This window comes from Neoarius graeffei, chromosome 3 (genome assembly GCF_027579695.1).
Source record: "Neoarius graeffei isolate fNeoGra1 chromosome 3, fNeoGra1.pri, whole genome shotgun sequence".
Taxonomy (NCBI): Eukaryota; Metazoa; Chordata; class Actinopteri; order Siluriformes; family Ariidae; genus Neoarius; species Neoarius graeffei.
In genome coordinates, this window is record NC_083571.1 from 45,658,185 (window position 1) to 45,680,123 (window position 21,939).

A 21,939-nucleotide genomic window follows, 5' to 3' on the forward strand; every position below is an offset into this window, starting at 1 on the left:
GTTAGAGAAAGGGAATTTCATTTTTTTTTCATATAAACTTTTAATGAAATAATCTCCAGCCAGGGGCAGCTTCAAGTCTTATTTGCTATGCGGAGCTTCAGTGTCTTGCACCCAAATGACTTCGGAGCATTGCCAGAAATGATCGGGGGGATTTTTCTGATTGGTTAAAATATTTTCATTGCCGGCATCCATAAAATCATCCATGACAGGGGAATTCTGCATAAAAACTGACTTTCGGAGATGGATATCTTAGTTGTGTGAGCTCCTTATTTTCAATTATTCACATGAATCGTTAGTTTATATCATCATCTATCTTCATAACTGTATTTTAACCATAGGCTTTCTTTTCCTTTAAAGTACTAGGTGCAACTGTGAACAAGGCAGGGTATTTGGGAATTGTAGTTCCAGGTTTCATCAGAGATCAGTGCTGGCACAGATGTGACACTAGTGCTCTGTGTATGTGCTCTCTGTTTATAATCATTCACCATTTTAGTGAAGAACACAAGTAGGTCATTGCACAGAAACAGTTTAAGGTACAGAAGCATCTGCATTTTTGTGTTTGTCATTGCATTCCATTAATAAGTAAATGTGAAATGTAAGGGACAGTAGTGTAAGTAAGGCTGATAGTGGCCTCAGGGATCTCGATGCACTGCAACAAACTAAAAGCAACTGCAGAATAAAATGTGCAAAAGTAAATACACAATTATCAACCTGACCTGTGATAAATATTTAAAAGACGGGGCACCAGGAAAACCGGACTGAGACTTTGAAATCAACACTAAGGAATATCTGACTGTTCTGTTATGCAGAAAGCACATTTTCAGACTTTCCAGATGTGCGGCTTGGAGAAAGTGATCATGCATCAGAGAGGACTGGTTTTAATGGGCCCAATTATTAAACAGATTTAACTATCTTACTATTATTCATTTAATTCTAATGGCATTTGGTGAGCAGATGTTTCTAATGAGTAGAAATAAGCAAGCTTTGATTCTGATGTTTTAAGAAACATACCTTTTGTAGACTTGTGGGATTCAGCTGGGTTTTGTCTATTATTTTGACAGCCACCTGTGTGGAAAAAAAAGTTACACAGCAGTTAAAAACTGGCATTTTACATATTCTGCATATCTAACTTATATACTCTACATGAACAACTGCCATTGCACATATCTCCTGTAAAAAAAAAAGAAAAAAAGAGGGAGATTTTCTTCATTCTAATGCAGGTTTTAATACTGTGTTTTATTCCTATATAGTGAGAAAGGATCAATCCAAGAATGATGATTATCAGGTAATTACCTTGTAAATAAAACTAGGAGAGATTTGAAAATAACGGAAACCACAATCATGAGTCATATTGCCGTACTTTTTACAAAAGTTTTTCATAGTGGGGTTATTTTGAGATTAACAGAATTTTATAAAAGCAAGTTATCCTACTAGTACAGGAGATCTGACATATTTAGCAGGAGTGGGCAAATAAATACAACAGCTAGCGCATCTTTCATGCAAAATCTCCAATGTGCTGTCCAGTTTTCTGTTACTTCTTGACCTGTCTGTACTTGAGCCTCGGCTGCAGAGGTGAGCTCAATGAATTCAGCTTCTAAGCCCACGTTCCTGCACCAGTGTGAGATTTTGCTTTTTAAAAGATGGGAGTTTGCTTATGTTGTTAAATAAGGTGAATGTCCTTAAAATCAGTTTGTTTCCTTGTAAACATCTAATTGTAGCTAGCTAACACATCCTAGAAATTTCTCTTATGGGTGTAGCTACACAGATCAGAGTCTGTCTAGCAGCATACATCCAATAGAAGAGGCTGGACATCTGTTTGCGATAGCGGAGCTCCGTACTTAAGATAATATGGCAATGCATCAACCTGATTTTTGATGGCTTCTGCAACTGTATGATGTCTGTATGCATGAATGATGTACATGTACCACCACAGGGTACCTGATCGTAAGTGCAAGGCAACGTATCTCAAACACTTAACCACTGGACAACGACGTTTGTATGTTGATTTACATAAGATAGATGGGGGTTTAGGGCGGCACGGTGGTGTAGTGGTTAGCGCTGTTGCCTCACAGCAAGAAGGTCCGGGTTCAAGCCCCATGGCCAGCGAAGGCCTTTCTGTGCGGAGTTTGCATGTTCTCCCCGTGTCCGCGTGGGTTTCCTCCGGGTGCTCCGGTTTCCCCCACGGTCCAAAGACATGCAGGTTAGGTTAACTGGTGACTCTAAATTGAGCGTAGGTGTGAATGTGAGTGTGAATGGTTGTCTGTGTCTGTGTGTCGGCCCTGTGATGACCTGGCGACTTGTCCAGGGTGTACCCCGCCTTTCGCCCGTAGTCAGCTGGGATAGGCTCCAGCTCGCCTGCGACCCTGTAGAACAGGATAAAGCGGCTAGAGATAATGAGATGAGATGGGGGTTTATCCAGCACTTATTTTTTTAATTCGCATTTAAAAAAATAACGTGGGATTATTTACTAACACTATAGCAGCCCTTGGCATGAAGAACAACAACAGTCTCAGAGGGGTGCCTATGCATTTTATTCCTCTTGAACACGAGTATGGCATCAAATACCAGACATCAAACACCATACACTGTACACCGAGCACCATGAAAACTAAATAAAACAAAACAAAAATAATTAACGTATCATGTTTGTAAACAAATACACAATTTTGCAGAGTAATGTTTATAGACCATGTTCTGAACGTTACATATCTTGCTCCATTCAACCGAGGGTGAAAACCTCTACAACTTAACCAAAGGAACCACCATTAGCCTCTGCACTCTGCACTTAACCACCATTAGCCTCTGCACTCAAAGTCTCATGCTAAACCACAGTTCAACCAGTACACCAAACACAAACAAAACACACTCAATAAACAGTGCACACAAAATTTACATTGTGCATGAATGAGATATCAAGATGACAGACAGTAAAGCTTGATAACATACTCTGCTATACCTCTGACAAAGGCACATGGTGAATATAAACATGCAGTGAGCATCTGTAGCATAACAAATGCAGCTTGCTGGGCTGACAGCTTTGCCCATAACATGAATAATGAATGACAGCTCTGGCCACCACTTACAAACAAATTTCGCATTCATCGGGAGCTCCACTTTTAGGGAGTGCCGAAATATATATTATATCTTGAAAAAATACTGATCCCCCTTGGTGTTTGTCCTGTTTTGTTGTATTACAAGATAGAATTAAAATGGATTTTTGGAGGGTTAGCACCATTTAATTTACACAACGTGCCTACCACTTTAAAGGTGCACATTGTTGTTTTATTGTGACACAAACAATAATTAGTATAGGTAATCATATGGGGCTGAGTAAAATTAAGGAATAATTTCACGAGTGATTTTGAAGTTTTGAAAATTGTCCGAGTCGTGAAGCGATGAGGGCAATTTCAAAACTTCGAAACCACGAGTGAAATTGATCCTTAATTTTACGAGGAACCATACGATTACTTGTTCATAATACGTAGGGCCAAATTCATACTTCGGAAGCCATTCAAGTTCACAACATTTGTCATTCACGTTTTCTGAACCAATCAGGGCGCAAGACTATCTTGCACGTTTGAATCAGTTTCTAAAGCAGCTTTCATCATGACATGGCGACACGACATGAGGATTTTGAAAGTGGTTTACAAAATTTTATTGGAACTTCTTTACAAAAGCCATTTTGTTGACAAAATTTGCTCATTTTTGTAACCGTAACCAAGCAACGAACTAGCCAATAGCATTTCAGAAATACGACCCCGTTTTAAGGAAAGAAAGCCCTCCTTGATTGACCAATCAGAATTGAGTAATTTGGCCCTATGTATTCTAAAGATGAAAAAACAGAAATCTGGAGTGTGCATAGGTATTCATCCCCTTTCGTATGAAACCCCTAAATAAGAGCTGGTCCAAACAATTCACTTCATAAGTCACAGAATTAATTGATTAAGATCCACCTGTGTGCAATCAAAGTGTAACATGATCTGTCACATGATCTCATCTCATCTCATTTTCTTCCGCTTATCTGGGGCCGGGTCGCGGAGGCAGCAGTCTGAGCATGGAAGCCCAAACTTCCCTCTCCCCAGACACCTCGGCCAGCTACTCGGGAAGAACACCAAGGCGTTCCCAGGCCAGCCGAAAGACATAGTCCCTCCAGCGTGTCCTGGGTCTTCCCAGGGGCCTCCTCCCGGGGGGACATGCCTGGAACACCTCCTCAGGGAGGCATCCAGGAGGCATCTGAAAGAGATGCCTGAGCCACCTCAGCTGATTCCTCTTGATGTGGAGGAGCAGTGGCTCTACTCCGAGCTCCTCCCAAGTGACTGTGCTTCTCACCCTAAGGGAGCGCCCAGCCACCCTGCGAAGGAAACTCATTTCGGCTGCTTGTATCCGGGATCTTGTTCTTTCGGTCATTACCCAAAGCTCATGACCATAGGTGAGAGTCGGAACATAGATTGACTGGTAAATCGAGAGCTTCGCCTTTTGGCTCAGCTCCTTCTTCACCACAACGGACCGGTAAAGCGACCGCATCACTGTGGAGGCTGCACCGATCCGCCTGTCGATCTCATGCTCCATCCTTCCCTCGCTCGTGAACAAGATACTTAAACTCCTCCACTTGAGGCAGTGCTTCTCCACCAACCTGAAGAGGACAAGCCACCCTTTTCCAGTCGAGAACCATGGCCTCGGACTTGGAGGTGCTGATTCTCATCCCAGCCGCTTCACATTCAGCTGCAAACCGCCCCAGTGCATGCTGAAGGTCCTGGTTTGAGGAAGCCAACAGGACATCATCATCCGCAAAAAGCAGAGATGAAATCCTGTGGTTCCCAAACAGGATTCCCTCCGGCCCCTGGCTGTACCTAGAAATTCTGTCCATAAAAATTATGAACAGAACCGGTGACAAAGGGCAGCCCTGCCGGAGTCCAACATGCACTGGGAACAGGTCTGACTTACTGCCGGCAATGCAAACCAGACTCCTGCTCCGTTCGTACAGGGACCGGACAGCCCTTAGCAAAGAGCCCCGAACCCCATACTCCCGAAGCACCCCCCACAGGATACCATGAGGGACACAGTCGAATGCCTTCTCCAGATCCACAAAGCACATGTGGACTGGTTGGGCAAACTCCCATGAACCCTCGAGCACCCTATGAAGGGTATAGAGCTGGTCCAGGGTTCCACAACCAGGACGGGAACCGCATTGCTCCTCCTGGATCCGAGGTTTGACTATTGGCCGAATTCTCCTCTCCAGTACCCTGGAGTAAATCTTCCCGGGGAGGCCGAGAAGTGTGATTCCCCTATAATTGGAGCACACTCTCCGGTCCCCTTTCTTAAAAAGAGGGACCACCACCCCGGTCTGCCACTCCAGAGGCACTGTCCCCAACCGCCACGCGATGTTGCAGAGGCGCGTCAGCCAAGACAGCCCCACAACATCCAGAGACTTGAGATACTCAGGGCGGATTTCATCCACCCCCGGTGCCTTGCCACCGAGGAGCTTGCAAACCACCTCAGTGACTTCGGCTTGTGTAATGGACAAGTCCACCTCTGAGTCATCGGCCTCTGCTTCCTCAATGGAAGACGTGATGGTGGGATTGAGGAGATCCTCGAAGAAATCCCTTATGGCAGGGGTTCTCAACCTTTTGCAACCTGGGCCCCACCAAAGCTGGTTCATTGCAGTTGGGGGCCCCTCTTCTCGCCCCGCCCCCATCCCCCCCCAAACACACTCACCCGCAGTGACGCCACCCGACCTACAGCACCTTATATCGACCGATAGATAGATAGATAGATAGATAGATAGATAGATAGATAGATAGATAGATAGATAGATAGATAGATAGATAGATAGATAGATAGCCAGCCAGCCCTGGGCTAGATTATTATTATTATTATTATTATCATTATTATTATTATTAGTAGTAGTAGTAGTAGCAGTAGCAGCAGTAGTAGCATTATCCATTCCATAGAAATACATAGGCCTATTATCATTATTAGGCTATTGTTATAATTGGCAGTAGCACCACATTTCTAATCTGCTTTCGGGCATTATTATAATTATAATTATTATAATTATTATTATTATGGCCTATTATCATTACTAAGCTGTTGGCAGTAGTACAAGACTTATGTTCTTTCAGGTATTATTATTATTATTATTATTAGGCCTATTATTATTATTATTATTATTATTATTATTATTGCTGTTGTTGGTTGTTGATATTATTATTATTATTATGCTATTATTATTAATAGGCATCATTATTATTATTATTATTATTATTAGTGTTTTTATTAGGTATTTTATTAGGCTTATCATTAGCTGGCTATTGATATCATTGGGAATTGGGACCAGGCGTGAATTTAGGTTTTACTTTTTACTGTGCCTTTGTGATCTGCATTTGCGTTAATGCGAGACCTGAGCCTGCTTTGCCTTACAAAGATCCTCGATTCTTGGCGAAATGTTTGACAAGCACAGTCTCAAGTCATCCTCAATTTGCGCACGATTGCGATATTTCGTTTTGAGCGCAGTCATTTTTGAAAATCCTGCCTCACACAAGTAGGTCGATGCGAATGGGATGAGCAGTTTCAAGGCTACGTCACACAGTTGCAGGTACTCCTGCATCAATGCTGCCCAGAATGTCGAAAGAGGGCATGAGGTGAAGACTGCCTTAAGTCTACTGTCACTCTTCAGCTCAATAAGCTGTTCCTGCATGTCAACTGGAAGTTCGTCAGCAGTACACACAAATGGATCTCGAACCCACGCAAAAGAGCGATAATCCTCTGTGAAGTATGCCGCAAACTGTTTTCTCATTACCGACAGGTGCTCTGACGCTGCTTGAAAGACATGAGAAATCGTGGGAAGTGCCTGCATTACTGATAAAGTCTGCAAGGCTTGGGAACATATCACAGTTCCCCCGACTGATGCGGCCACACCAGAGGTCAAGTTTTTGCTTGAAGGCATCCACTTTCTCTGCGAGAAGCAAAATGTGAGTTTCTCGGCCTTGCAAAGACAGGTTCAAGCCATTCAAGCGGTCAAATATATCGACCAAATAGGAGAGACATGCCAGCCACAAAGGGTCATCCAGATTTTTCGCCAGGTCTGAATTGATTTGTGTCAAAAACCGTTTCACCTCATCTCGCAGCTCATACAAACGTTGTAACACCCGCCCCCTGGACAGCCAGCGAACCTCAGTGTGCAGAAGCAGCTGTTCATGCTCTGACCCCATCTCCTGACAGAGGACCTCAAACAAGCGAGAGTTTAGCGGCCGTGACTTGATGAGGTTGATCATTTTTACTGATTGGTTCAGCACGGATTCCAACAGAGACGGCATTTTTTTTTTGCAGCGAGTGCTTCGCGATGAACCATGCAATGGGTCCATTTTACAAGTGGAGCTACCTGCTTAACGCGAGCAGCTAGACCTTACTCACGGCCCGTCATTGCTCGTGCGCCATCCGTGCACAAGCCAATGCATCGGTCCCACGCCAACCCATTCTCGCGAATAAATGAATCAAGGACATTGAAGATAGCCTCTCCAGTTGTGTGTGACTGAAGAGGGCGGCAAAAAAGGACATCCTCCTCAATTAATTTATCCCTGACATACCTGACATATGTAAGAAGCTGTGCCTGTCCAGCAATATCGGTAGACTCATCCAACTGCAAGGCATAGTATGGACTATTTTTAATAAACTGTATTAATTGCTCTCTGATATCATTGGACATATCAGCAATTCTCCGAGCAACTGTGTCATTTGAAAGTGGCACGGTGCCTAATTTGGCTGCTGCACTATCCCCGAAGAATATTCTGCACATGTCCTGCGCAGTTGGCAAAACGAATTTCTCGGCATCAGTGTGCGGTTTGCCTAGCTTACCTATTCTTTTTGCCACCACATATGATGCCTCCAGGCACTGCTTAGATACAGTGCTGTGCACGGAAATTGTTGCCTGTTGCTGATGAAGGCCATCACGCTTTCTTTGAAAGTATTCAAGCGGTTTGTCCTTCAGGCCAGCATGCTTCGTTTCGAGGTGCCTTTTAAGTTTGCATGGCTTCATGCTTTCATTTGCCAGCACCTCGGCACACACGACACACTGAGGACGAAGATCAGAGGTGACAGTAAAACCAAACTGCAGGTATGATTCATCGTACCCCCGAAGCTTTCTCGCAGCTGGTGGTAGACCTACGTCAGTTGTCTTGGGTTTTTTGACAAGAAATCTATCCATTTTGTTAAAGTATTTGTGAATAAACGTGTGTAATAAAGTTGTAACGATAAGTCTGTAGTAGGCTAAGTCTGTAGTAGGCTAAGGGGGCTAACCAGAGGGAACGTATGGGGCTTATCAGTGAGAAACACGATCGATATCTTTATTCGGGGATTTTATAGTTGCAAATTTTAACGAGGTGTGAATGGTGTACTTACTCGTGTGAGTGTGTGTGTGTGTGTGTGTGTGGGACAGTTGGATTTTTCACACGCAGGGTGAAAAAGGCAAAGGGGTAGTAGACTAGCAGTAAGAAAACAACAAAAACAACAAATTATTTGGGTAGAGCTGAAATGGGGAAAGCAAAAATACAGTGTGGGGTAGTAGTCTTTAAAAAGACTGTTTGGGTTTTGCGCTGTATCGATGGATTGATGATAGTAGACTAGCGAGAGTCGGCACGAGTTAACTCGGCAAGAAACCAGACTAGTGTGTGTGTGGCAAGCACTCACACGGTGGCCACGGTATGCAGACTTACTCACGTGACGTTGCGTCATGTTCGCGTCACGGGCTTAAAATAACCTACACACAAGATTTTATGATAGATTGATGATAGATTTTATAATAGTATTGATTTGTATGTAATAGTCCAATGTCCTGCATTTTGACATGGGTAAATGTGTTGCATCTGCTTAGCTACTATAGCCTGTTAGCCCCAGATTTTTTTTTCCTCCATACGCCTACTCGCGACCCCCCTGGAGTACCTCTGCGCCCCACCAGGGGGGCGCGCCCCCCCGGTTGAGAACCACTGTGCTAAGCTAATAGAGACATACTCCAAGAGACTCATCTCATCTCATCTCATTACCTCTAGCTGCTTTATCCTGTTCTACAGGGTCGCAGGCAAGCTGGAGCCTATCCCAGCTGACTACGGGCAAAAGGCGGGGTACACCCTGGACAAGTCACCAGGTACTCCAAGAGACTTGCAGCTGTAATTGCAGCAAACGGTGGCTCTACAAAGTATTGACTTTCAGGGGGTGAAGACCTATACATGCTCCAGATTTCTGTTTTTTCATCTTAATTATTGTTTGTGTCACAATAAAACAACAAATTTCACCTTTAAAGTTGTAGGCATGTTGTGTAAATCAAATAGTGCTAACCCCCTAAAAATCCATTTTAATTCCAGCTTGTAATGCAACAAAACAGGACAAAGACAGTGTGTGTGTGTACATATATATATATATATATATATATATATATATATATATATATATATATATATAAAATTAAATGCCAGAGCTTAAAATCTAATATCAATCGAAGTTATCAATATCAATGCTCAACAATGAAACTAATAGTGTTGAGGAATGCATTATATCACCAGATCACATCGGTGGTATATTAAGAATGATGGGCAAATCATTAAATCAGACAGGTACCCGAATTCATGATTTCAAATCTGGGTTCATGTTTTCTCTGAGTACCAAACATGATAACGAGTCATTTCGAGCCTTTAATTCAAACCAAAAATGCTACATTTACAGTTCTGTTCTCTGTCCTTTTGTGTCATTCGTACATTCATTGAACAATGTGTGCTTAATTGGTCTGCTTTTTGTTTCTCCTCAAAAGGCATTTTGGAGGGTAAAATGATAATCAAGTAAATGATGGACCTTGTTTGTGCTCATTACACCCATAACTGCATTTCCTATTGTAATGGTTCTCTGAGGTGGCACAATGAGGAGCTGGGAGGCAGGCTTCAAAACAGGTGTGTTTAATTTCAAGTTTCACTTTTCAGTGATCTAGCATGCACACTACACACAGACGCACACATGGGGTGACACAGCTCTCTCTCTCGTTACTGGCCATCTGAAAGACACACAGAAACACACATTAATAGAAGCCAGTAATTAGACACAGGTGTAACTCGTCACATGTTCCCTGCTGGTTTAACCTGACTCCTCGCCATTCACAGCTGATGCTTGACCACACCCTTGCTGCCACATACCCCCACCACCCAACTCAGGCCAGGGAGCCGTCTGGCCTGCAGGTGACTCCCTCGTCAGGACAGAAAGTCTGCCACCACCATCTTCACCCCTGGTCTGTGGACCACGTCGAACTTGAAGGGCTGAAGGGCCAGATACCAATGGGTGATCTGTGTGTTGGCATCTTTCATGCGGTGGAGACACTGGAGCAGGGTATGGTTGGAACAGAGGGTGAAAGGGCATTCTAGCAGGTAGTAACAGAGTGAGGACAGCCCATTTGCTGGCCAAACACTCCTTCTCTATGGTACTGTACTTCGACTCTCGCATTGAGAGCTTGCAGCTGATGTACAGCACCAGGCACTCCTCCCCCTCCTCCACCTGGGCCAAAACAGCCCCCAGCCCTCTGTCTGACCCATCAGTCTGTAAAACAAAAGAGAGAGAAAAGTCAGGTGAATGTAACAATGGGCCCCCACATAAAACCGCTTAACCCTCTGAGGTCTGAGGGTATTTGTCACTAATGATTTTGGCATGCTCTGATTTTGTTGCCAATTTCAGCAAATCTAAGCAGTATTTTCAAAGTCACATGACTTTTTTTGTATTCAGGACAAGTTCAACTACAATAATATATATGGAGTATGTATGTCATGATTGTACTTAAAAAAACAGCAACAGATAAATGAAGACGTTGTAAAAAGCAGTTTTAGAACTGTGTTGGAACATGTGCAAAAACATTACCTTATCTATTGTGATGAACTGTTTTGGTCACTTGAGGTGATTCTGTTCAGTCTGAGGAATGTGTTAAGCACGAAACTTAAATCTATCCATTGATTTGGACAATTAACTGGCCATCAAAAAATTATGTCCTATTGTTTTGAGATAAAGGGTTGGCAGTGGGAGGGGTATTCAATGAGAAGAGTAAAAATTTCCATTCCATTCAATGAGAAAAGTGAATACCCCTCCCACTACCAACATTTAATCCCATCAGGTCAAGTGATCAACATGGTTCATCACAATGGGTAAGGTAATGTTTTTTCACACATTCTAACACAGTTCTAAAACTGCTTTTTACAACATCTTCGTTTATGTGTTTTTAAGCTTTACTCTATTCAGTGTGTATTGAAATTAACTCTTGTACTGTTTTACTCAGTTCAGAGCCACAACCAACTCTGTTACACAATTACTCTAATTTTGCTCCCACTCCAACTCCAAATTTTACTCTCTAAACTCAAAATAGAGCAAAATTAACTATTTTTGAGAAAAATACTTTTAACTCTGGAAAAATTGCTCAGTAATTTTTCCTGTGTATGCACTACAGCGCACGCATACCGACTGATATAAGAAATAGAAGAAATATTTACACTTACTCGAGTTGATCTTTGGCTGGATCGAGTTGAAATTCAAAATGACACCACTCATCATCAGTATCACAGTTCTCAAGAGCCGATGAACCGCTGAAATTGAATTGCTGTCCTGAGTCATGGATTGAATCGCTGTCCTGAAATTGAATCACTGGGCTGCGCCATCTTGCAAATCCACATGCAATCTTGTAACAACTTTGACCTCCAAACAGGTCACCTAAACTATGGCGGACAGATTTTATCCTGTTTACGGTGGGAGTTTCCACAGCGAAAGAGAAACCAATCGAAACCAAAAGAGTGAAAGTGATTATTGTGCTATTACCATATGAATAGTCTTTTATGAATGCGTAAGTGGGTGCTCAGCGCTCCGACGCCGGTGTGACTGACTATGGTGACAAGTTTTATGTTTCATCTAATTTAGGTAATTAAAAAAATATATTATTTGGCAGTGGGCACATAGGAAAGTATAAAGTTTCTGTCAATATGTTTATCATGCTTGTATGATAAAAATCAAAGATATTAATCTAAACACATGACATTCATTCTAAACCTGTTGAGCTTCGCCAGCAAAGCTCTTGACCCCAGAGGGTTAAACTTGAGCAAAAACCTGTTCGCATGACTCCAACCACTGGACCGGATCTGGTGCCCTCTTTTTAGTGAGGTCACTCAGCAGGATTACATCCGAAAAATTAGGCATGAACCGCCTATAATAGCCAGCCAGCACTAGGAACTTCCTCCCCCTCTTTTTGGTCTTGGGTATTGGTCAGGCCGCAATTGCTGCAGTCTTATCAATTTGGGGACGTGCCTGCCCATGACCCAAGTGGAAGCCCAGATACCATACTTCCACCTGTCCAACTGCACACTTCTTCAGGTTTGCTGTGAGCCCAGCGTGCCTCAGCGACCTCAGAACAGCCCTTAGATGTTATAAAAGCCACTGCCAATCATTACTATAAATAATAAAGTCTCAATCGGCAGCAGCATACATACTGGGGGAATGGAGGATTCTGTCCATGAGACTCTGAAACAGTGCTGGGGCCCCAAACAACCCAAACGGAAGGGTAACAAATTGGTGTAAACCAAATGGAGTGGAAAAGGCTGTTTTCTCATGGGATAATGGAGTCAAGGGGATCTGCCAATATGCCTTTGTTGAATCCAGTGTTGAATAAAAGTGAGTCGTGCCTAACTGATCGAGCAGTTAATCAATGCGAGGCATTGTGTCAAATTTAGACACTGCATTGACTTTTTTATAGTCCACACAGAACCAGACCATCCTGTCGGTCTTGGAAGCCAAGACCACCGGGCTGCTCCACTTGCTGTGCGACTCCTCAATTACTCCCATGCCAAGCATTGTCTTGAGTTCAACACGAACCACGTTTTTCTTGTGCTCGGGGAGACAATATAGGTGGCTGCGCACCACCACTGCTGGGGGAGTCTCTATGTGGTGCTCTATTAGCAAACATAGCAAATTGTCTTTTGTTATGTGACTCAGTGCATGGAGTTTTGCTTTCAGGTCAAGAACATACTGAATTTCATTTTTGCTCTGAGATGGTCCCTCCTCCCAATTTTCTTTAATGACATCCAAGACACCGCTGGGCTTGCACCCACAGAGCAATTCAAATAGGGAAAACCTGGTGGAGGCTTGTAGGACCTCACACACTGAAAACAACAGAGGGTCTAGCCACTTATCCCAGTTTCTAGCATCTCCATGAATGAACTTCCGGATCATGTTTTTAAGTGTTTGATTAAATCTTTCACCCAGCCCGTCTGTCTGCGGATGGTAAAGACTGGAATGAGTTGATTTAATCCCCAATAATTCATACAGTTTGCGTAATGTACGTGACATAAAAGTAGTGCCTTGATCAGTCAGGATTTCTTTCAGAACCCGGCCTCGGGAGGTAATGTAAGAGTGCATCTTTAACATTATGTGCAGTGATATTGTGAAGAGGCACTGCCTCCAGGTATCGCATTGCATAATCCACTATGACTAACACAAAGCAATACCTGTGTGCAGATCGATCTAATTGCCCAACAAGATCCATGCCAATTCTTTCAAAAGGGATCTTGATTAATAGTAATGGGTGCAATGGCGCTTTTGGCATAACTGCTGGATTTACTAGCTGGCATTTGCAACAAGCCTCACACCGCCTGCAGACATTGGCGCAAATCCCTGGCCAATAGAAGCGGGCCATGAGGCAGCTTAGTGTCTCATGCTGAACCAAGTGTGCCAGCCATAGTGTTATGATGAGCCGCATGGAATAAAAATTCCCTATGGCTCTTCAGGACCAACAACTGTGTCGCCTGTGCCTTAGTTTAAGTGTCCTGCATCACTCAATATAGTCTATCCTTAATAACAGAAACATATGGAAAGGAAAGCATAACATTAGGCTGGAGGTTCTGACCATCAATTACTTTCACTTGGTCAAAAGCATGCCTCAGGGTTTCGTCCCACTTCTGCTCTAGCAGGACATCCACAGGATTCCCCAAAGAGAGAACAGGGGCCACCCCTTCTCACTGTCATCATGACATGGAGCTGACATGGACAGCCCTGGGACCGCCTCCCCAGCCAATGTTGTGGCGGGATTCCCCTGTGACATGCTAATTCAGGAACTATCCACTACTAACGGTTTTATTAGTGTACTAAACCCTGGCCAATCTGTTCCCAGGAGACATAGATGGGTGAAGATCAGGCTAACCGCCACCTCCACAATACTTTTCTCCCCAGGAATGAACAGTGATGGGCATTAACAGATATCTGTGAACATCCCTGTGTTCACACCTCACCTTCACCAAACATGCATTTCCCAGTACCCCACACTGAATCAGGCTTTGGTGCATGAAGGTTTGATTACAACCAGAATCCACCAAAGCCTGATGTGTACCCCCTTGAATACTCGGCCTGGCCCTGCTCCCGGTTTTGGTGGGCACAGATGAGTCCACCTGTGGAGAGAGAGAGGGGGTTAGTGGCAGCACAGACACGGAATGGGAAGGGGGTGAAGAGACACACGGAAAGTGGAGTGGGTTTCAGGGGAATTGGCCCCATTTCTGCAGAGCTGGGGTAGAGGAGGGGCAAGGACAGGAAGAGGGAGAGAGAAAGAGAGAGAAGCCGTGGGAGCACCTGCTCCTGGAAATGCTGCCATATGGACCTCAGCCAACTCAGTCATCAATCCTGCGACGCTAGGTAATGGCACTGAACCCACTCCGTTGTTCCTCTTGGCAGCCTAGAGATGATCCACTCCAGTGCGACCGCATCGATTACCCCTTAGACGTCGTGACCTCCCACCATGGGCTGTTGGCCGTAGGCGAATGGCCGACCAGCTTCCTCCAGGGTCAGCATGCGGAATCACCGATGGTGTTGCTCAGGGGTGTAGCCGGTGTGCTGCAGGATCACGTGTTTCAGGTCACTGTACTCCAGCCTGTTGTCAGCAGGCAGTTGCTGGGCCGCAAGCTGTGCTTTGCTGGTGAGGAACAGCAGTTGGTGAACTGCTTGCTGCTCATCTGGCCACCCCCATACCTCTGCGGCTCACTCGAAGAGAGTTAGGAAGGGTGCTAGGAAGGCCTCAGGGTCATCGTGCAGCCCCATTTTTGTGAGGGTGACGTGGGTGAAGCCTGCTGACTCTGTGGCTGGGGCACCTGTGGACATGATGAGACACAAGCACACCTGGCAGTCCTCCTGCTGGGCCTAGAGCAACATCTCGAAGCGCTGCTCCTGCTCGTGGTGCATGGTGACCAGCCCCTGGTGCTGGTTTTGTTGTGCGGTAGTGAGGGCATGGACGAACTCCTTGAGTGGCAGGGACTCCATGATGGCGTTTTGTTCTTCAGTCCTGGGTTTCGGCACCACTGTAATGGTTCTCTGAGGTGGGACAATGAGGAACTGGGAGGCAGGCTTCAAAATGCGTGTGTTTAATCTCAACTTTCACTTTTCAGTGATCTAGCATGCACACTACACACAGACACACAGGTGGGGTGATGCAGCTTTCTTTCTCTTGTTACTGACCATCTGACAGTCACAAAGAGACACACATTAACAGCAGCCAGTAATTAGACACAGGTGTAACTTGTCACGTTACCTGCTGGTTCAACCTGGCTCCTCGTCATTCACAGCCGACGCCTGACCACACCCTCGCTGCCACACACATGCACCTTCTCAATCACTGCTAATGATGTGTCATGGGTGTGTCAGCAACATGGGCTGGTGTAGCAGCAGGGGCGTGGTCGAGAGTCAGCTGTGGGTGGTGAAGAGTCAAGTAGAACCGGCAAGTAACATGTGATGAGTTTCACCTATGTTTGATTACTGGTAATTTAGTTGCATGTGTCTTCTCTGTTCTTTCATGGAAGCCAGTAATCAGAGAGAGACACAGAGAGACACAGAGAGAGAAAGAGCATGCCATTTGAGAACACCATTTTCAAGTTCAGGAGAAGTCCTGAGAACCACTTGAGGAAAATAATTTAAAAAAAAAGGCAAATGGATGAACCTTTTAAAATATTTTTAAATAAGACAAAGGCTGGGGGGGGAAAAAAAGTAGTTTTGCTCCCAGCTTTACACTCCAAAGTGGCCTTACATGCTTCTAATCACATATGGTGATACTGTGCATTCCAGACAGTCATGGCAGATCCAAGCTTTACTATAGACAGTATTCACATCTGGGACAGGAGTGGAACTCCATTATTGTCGATTACGGTCAATAACTTAATTTATTGCCCACTCAGTGTTTGTCCAATATAGTGTATGGAGATAGGGATATGTAGCCAGTTTGGTCATTAGTTGTTCAATTGCAACTCAGTCTATGTGGGTGTGGGAGAGAAAGAAAGAGGCTGTGTGTGAAAGAAAGACAAAGTAAAGGAGAGAGAGGCACAATGTGCGCAGGTGGCATCTATTTTCAGCTCCTCTCGGGTGGGTAGGTGAGCAGACGGCGCACACATCCTCTCTGCAGTTCATAATGAGCTGGGTAAAGGTTTCAAACTGTGTGTTGGTCTTAAATACACTAACATGAAGGTACGAAAATACCTATTAACAGAAACCGATACTCAAACTAACATTAACTGACACAATACACTGCAAAGTAGCTTGTGCTAATAGGATGTGTTCACTTGAAACTGGATATTACCCATGATATTAGTTTGTAGTCACATTTTTAAATGATTGGGTATGATTTTCTTTGACAATTATCAAAGAAAATCACACTTACATGCTAAAACACATGGTCTGTCTTTTTTTTTTAATCATGATAACCCACATGCTGGGCGGCACAGTGGTGTAGTGGTTAGCGCTGTCGCCTCACAGCAAGAAGGTCCTGGGTTCGAGCCCCGTGGCCGGCGAGGGCCTTTCTGTGTGGAGTTTGCATGTTCTCCCCGTGTCCGCGTGGGTTTCCTCCGGGTGCTCCGGTTTCCCCCACAGTCCAAAGACATGCAGGTTAGGTTAACTGGTGACTCTAAATTGACCGTAGGTGTGAATGTGAGTGTGAATGGTTGTCTGTGTCTATGTGTCAGCCCTGTGATGACCTGGCGACTTGTCCAGGGTGTACCCCGCCTTTCGCCCGTAGTCAGCTGGGATAGGCTCCAGCTTGCCTGCGACCCTGTAGAACAGGATAAAGCAGCTAGAGATGATGAGATGAGAACCCACATGCTATAAAGGTTAATATTGCTAACATGTTAGCCATGTTATTAGCACGTAAACGTTCTCTCCCACACACTGGGCCATTGTGTTTAAATTCTGTAGTGGTTCCATTCAAACAGTTCCAGCACTGCTTTTTTGATGGTCTTCACTGACCCTCTGTGGTTTTGGTTCAGTAAGCTAATCTGGTGTGAAATGTCTACTAGAGACCTTTGTATTGGTAAAAATGATCATGATGTCAGTTTTACTTTTGTCTCCCGAGAGCACACTGACCTGGGATGCAGCCGTGGCCTACTGGTTAGGGCTTCAGGCTTGGAACCGAAGGGTTGCCGGTTTTTGGTGGCACGGTGATGTAGTGGTTAGCACTGTCGCCTCACAGCAAGAAGGTCCTGGGTTCGCGGCCGGCGAGGGCCTTTCTGTGTGGAGTTTGCATGTTCTCCCCGTGTCTGCGTGGGTTTCCTCCGGGTGCTCCGGTTTCCCCCACAATCCAAAGACATGCAGTTAGGTTGATGTGGGGCGGCCTTGGGCTGAGGTGCCCTTGAGCAAGGTACCTGACCCCTGACTGCTCCCTGGGCGCTCTGGTGTGGCTGCCCACTGCTCTGAGTGTGTATGCGCGTGTGTTCACTGCTTCAGATGGGTTAAATGCAGAGGATGAATTTCACTGTAATTGAAGTGTGCATGTGACAAATAAAGGTTTCTTCTTCTTCTGGAAGATTAAAGCTGTACAATTTCAAAGACGCTGTGTAGAGAAGGATATTGCAATGCTCATGGTATTCCTTCATTTATCTTTGAAAATATTCGGTCTTAAATACGTTGCGTCGATATGACACTCATTTTGATTGTGTTATGAAGGACAAACGGGACAGAATAATGAAAACCCTCGAAAAACCTTTATCGTGGAAATGCATCATAGCCCTGAGTGCAATAAACTTATTAAACCATATTTGTGTGTATGTGGACATTTGTTTTGGATCACTGTCCTGCTGTAAGATCAAAAAATGACCCAGTTTTAAGTAACATAAAATTTCCTAATACAGTACTTCATGGAGTCCTTGATGCTATTCATCCGAACAATAAAAACAGGTCCACATTCACCACAGATCCTCCTTACTTCACATATCCTCCTTATTTAACTTATTTATAGGTTCTTTTCTGTATATGCTTCTTTTTACATCTAAATTACCTTGAGTGTTTAAACAATTAGCTCTATTTTTGTCTCATTTGACCAGAGAACCAAGTTTCAACCAAAGTTTACATCGAGTGAACTCAAGCTGCTTACATTTGTGGTTAAACGACAGAAAAGTCTTTCCTCAAGCACAAGTAGAGTCTAAATGCTCTCACTCAGTACGTTTACATGCACATCCAAATCGAGCTGCTGTCGGTAATCGAGCTAAGGGTCCCAGCAGGGGTGCCAGAGAAATCCAATCCTACATGCACAAGTGAAATCGGGCTATTGTGCAAGGTGCATTGTGCACCCGAGCCACAGGTGGCACTACACGCCCCATCGTGTTGGTACACTTCCGGTTGTCGTCATGAAGAAGAGCTATAGTGTTGCCAGATACTGCTGACATATTCCAGTCCAAAACATGTTCAAATCTGCCAAAATGCACTTAAAACCCCCCAATCTGGCAACACTGGCAGTTCAAGCTGTTAGGCTTGCTCTAACGGACTGTATGGCTACAAACTGTCCGGCGCAGACCACTGTTTTGTAAGACAATTTATTTTGCACAATAATATTTTTCTAAAGTCCATTTTTTGCTTACAAAAAAATTTTTTTTTTTTGCTTACAATTTAACTTATGTCTTAATAAACACACAAAAAGTTCAATTGTTTTGTTTTTATTGACATTCTTCAGATGTTGGACATATATATATATATATATACACATATATATATATACACACACGCACGCGCGCGCGCGCACACAAATACAATGACTTGTTTATGTACACAATTCACAGCTATGCAACAGCTGTACAGATGTATTTGGTGATACAGTAAGTGAGCTAAATTTTAACAGTGCAAACAATGCCACAAAAAGAAAAGATTCATGCCGTTGTCATGATTCGTTGTCATGCCGACCGAGGCTGTTGTGTTTCCCGCTTGTGGTCTCGTCACTCGTCACTTCCGGAAGGGGTAGTGCTGAAGTAAGTAGCTCGATTACGTAGCTCGATAGGGTTTACATGCACTAAGTAGCTCGGCAGAAATCGCATAATCTAGGTCGTGTAGCTCGATTCCGAGAAATCAAGTTCGGTTCAATTTCAGCCGAATTAAGGTGTATACATGGCATTTTGAACTTCGATTTCAGTCGAGCAACGGCAGAAATTCGATTCTCTCTATGTGCATGTAAACGCACTGAGTGATCTTTAAAGAAAACTTTGTCTTGATCCATTCTCCTTACTGTCTGTGGAGGTAAAATACACTTTCACAGAGGTTCATTACAGCCCCTTCTTAATTACTGCAATTACAGAAGATATGGGCATTTTCAGGTATGTAGCTATTTTTTTAATATATATATATCCTTTACCTGACTTAAAATGTTTACACACATTTGTGTTATCCACATACTGATAACTGACGAAGGGAATTTGGCCTGTGTCACTTTTTATTTATACCCCAGTGAAACAGGAATTCATGTACGTGTATTATTATTATTATTTTAATTATTATTATTTTTTTACTAAAAAGTAAAAAAATAAATGAGAGCATGCTTCAGTTACATTTCTGAGGTGCCAAAAAGATATGTTTTTTTTTTTTATTTCTGGGTCATAATTATGATCCAGAAATAAAAAAAAAACATGTCTTTTTGATAAGGGATTTAATTTTCTTACAATTCAGACATTTTAATTCATGTTTAGTCTCCTCTCATATGTTTATTGTGCAATTTCATCTGATGCAGTTGTACAGTAACAGTCAAAAGTTTTGACACACCTCCTCATTCATAGGTTTTTCTGAATTTTGCCTATTTTCTACATCGTAGAACAATACTGAAGATATCAAAACTATGACATGACGTATGGAACTTACATGGAATTTAATATGTTTCATATTTTAGATTCTTCAGCGTAGCCAGCGTTTACCTTGATGACGCTTTACACACTATTGGCGTTATCTTAACCAGCTTCATGAGGTAGTCACCTGGAATGCTTTTCAGTTAACAGATATGCCTCGTCAAAAGTTAATGAGTGCAATTTCTTGCCTTTGAAATGCGTTTGAGATCAAACAGTAAATAGTAAATAATACAAATACAGTAAATAGCCCTATTTCACAACTGTAGTAATCCAAATTGTCAAGAACCGCTCAACTAAGGCTACATCCACACGGCAACGGCAACGAGATTTTTTTTTTTAAATATCGCGTCCACATGGGCAACGGATCAGTAAAATATCAGGTTCATATGGCAACGCAACACTTGCTGAAAATGATGCAATACACATGCCACACCTCTAGGGGCGCTGTAAGACGGTCCCATCGGAGACACCAGAACAATAGAAGAAGTAGACGCATGTGCATAAACCCCTTCTTCTGTAGCATCAGCCACATAAAGTTTTGATTATTAATCAGTAGCGTAAAATAGTATCTATTGTCTAAGACACTTATTTATATTTCATATTAAAACGTCTATGTAAATTAATACATAGAAAGCCTGGCCAGGCGCTGAACGTTCTTCTGCCTTCACTTTAAGAGAAATTCAGGGCGAGCATGAACCTAGCTTCTTCCCTGTCACTGTCACACGCGCACACCTTCTCACTCCCTGTCCTATGGCTATAGTCCCTTTAAATCACGTGCTCGTTTTTTGAATGGAGACGTGGAAAGAGGAATGAACGGGGGTAGATGGAGAGAGAGAGGAATGAACGGGGGTAGATGGAAGCCGGTACGCCAACATTCTGAGATCCTCCAGAATTCTTTAATGGTCCGGAATAAATTGAATGCTACACGTTGATGGATTACTTTGTTCTTCTACGCCCTTTTTGAGGACTGTATTGTCGGACTTAAACCAACATCTGAAGAGGTGAGATCGCTCCTTTTTTTTCCCTATTTTTGCTGGCGGGATTGTCATGTGGTTGTGACGTCATCGTAAACAAATCCGTTCTACTCATCCAGACGACTTCGCAACAGCGCCATTGCCAGATTTTTCCACTCTGGAACCCGTTCTCAAAAGATTTCGTTTCGGGGCACCCAAAACGCCGGTGCCGTGTGGACGCCAGGCCGAAACGATAAACAATTTTATCAGATTCACCTGAATCCGTTGCCGTGTGGACAGGGCCTAAGTAAAGAGAAACAGTCCATCATTAATTTAAGACATTAAGTGTCTTTTCATGAATATAAATAAAGAAAAATCACTGAATTAGAAGCTGTGTCCAAACTTTTGCGTGGCACTTGAGTTCATATGTTTTGCAGTAAATAATTTAACCTTCACTGGACAGAAGTGTAACATGTGCGTTGTGTTACATTATTCATAGAGACAGGCACACATGGTGCGTGTGCTGATCCTTTGAGAGAAAAGTGCAGTATGGCTTAGTAAAGCATAAGGGAACAGGAACTAATGTGCTGCACATTAATCAACCACAATCTCCTCTCTGTGGACTTTCAGTTGTAAAATATGATTTCCTGTGTCTCTGCTTTTGGAATTCTGGTACTCCCTGGCAGTAATAAACAAGGAAGCCAGTATAGCTCCAGGGTCAGCTTATTCCCTCAGAAGTGACTAAACTACTAAAAACCATGGAAAGCACGAAGGGGACCTTCAAAATGCTGCAGAGTGTACTCATGGCATTACGCTTTATTTGTGTGTCCCCATTCATTCACAAATCTTAAGGG

The 21,939-nt window shown here is 43.5% G+C and overlaps 1 protein-coding gene across 1 annotated transcript in view; it reads right to left on the reverse strand.

The window, feature by feature from the left end:
• The window catches only part of LOC132882558 (serine/threonine-protein kinase MARK1-like), a 141,474-nt gene that overhangs the window by 106,008 nt on the left and 13,527 nt on the right, over window positions 1–21,939 (reverse strand). The window contains exon 2 of the mRNA XM_060915651.1: window positions 1,012–1,065. Within this exon, the coding sequence (XP_060771634.1) occupies window positions 1,012–1,065 (54 nt within the window). The remainder of the gene's footprint in view (window positions 1–1,011; window positions 1,066–21,939) is intronic.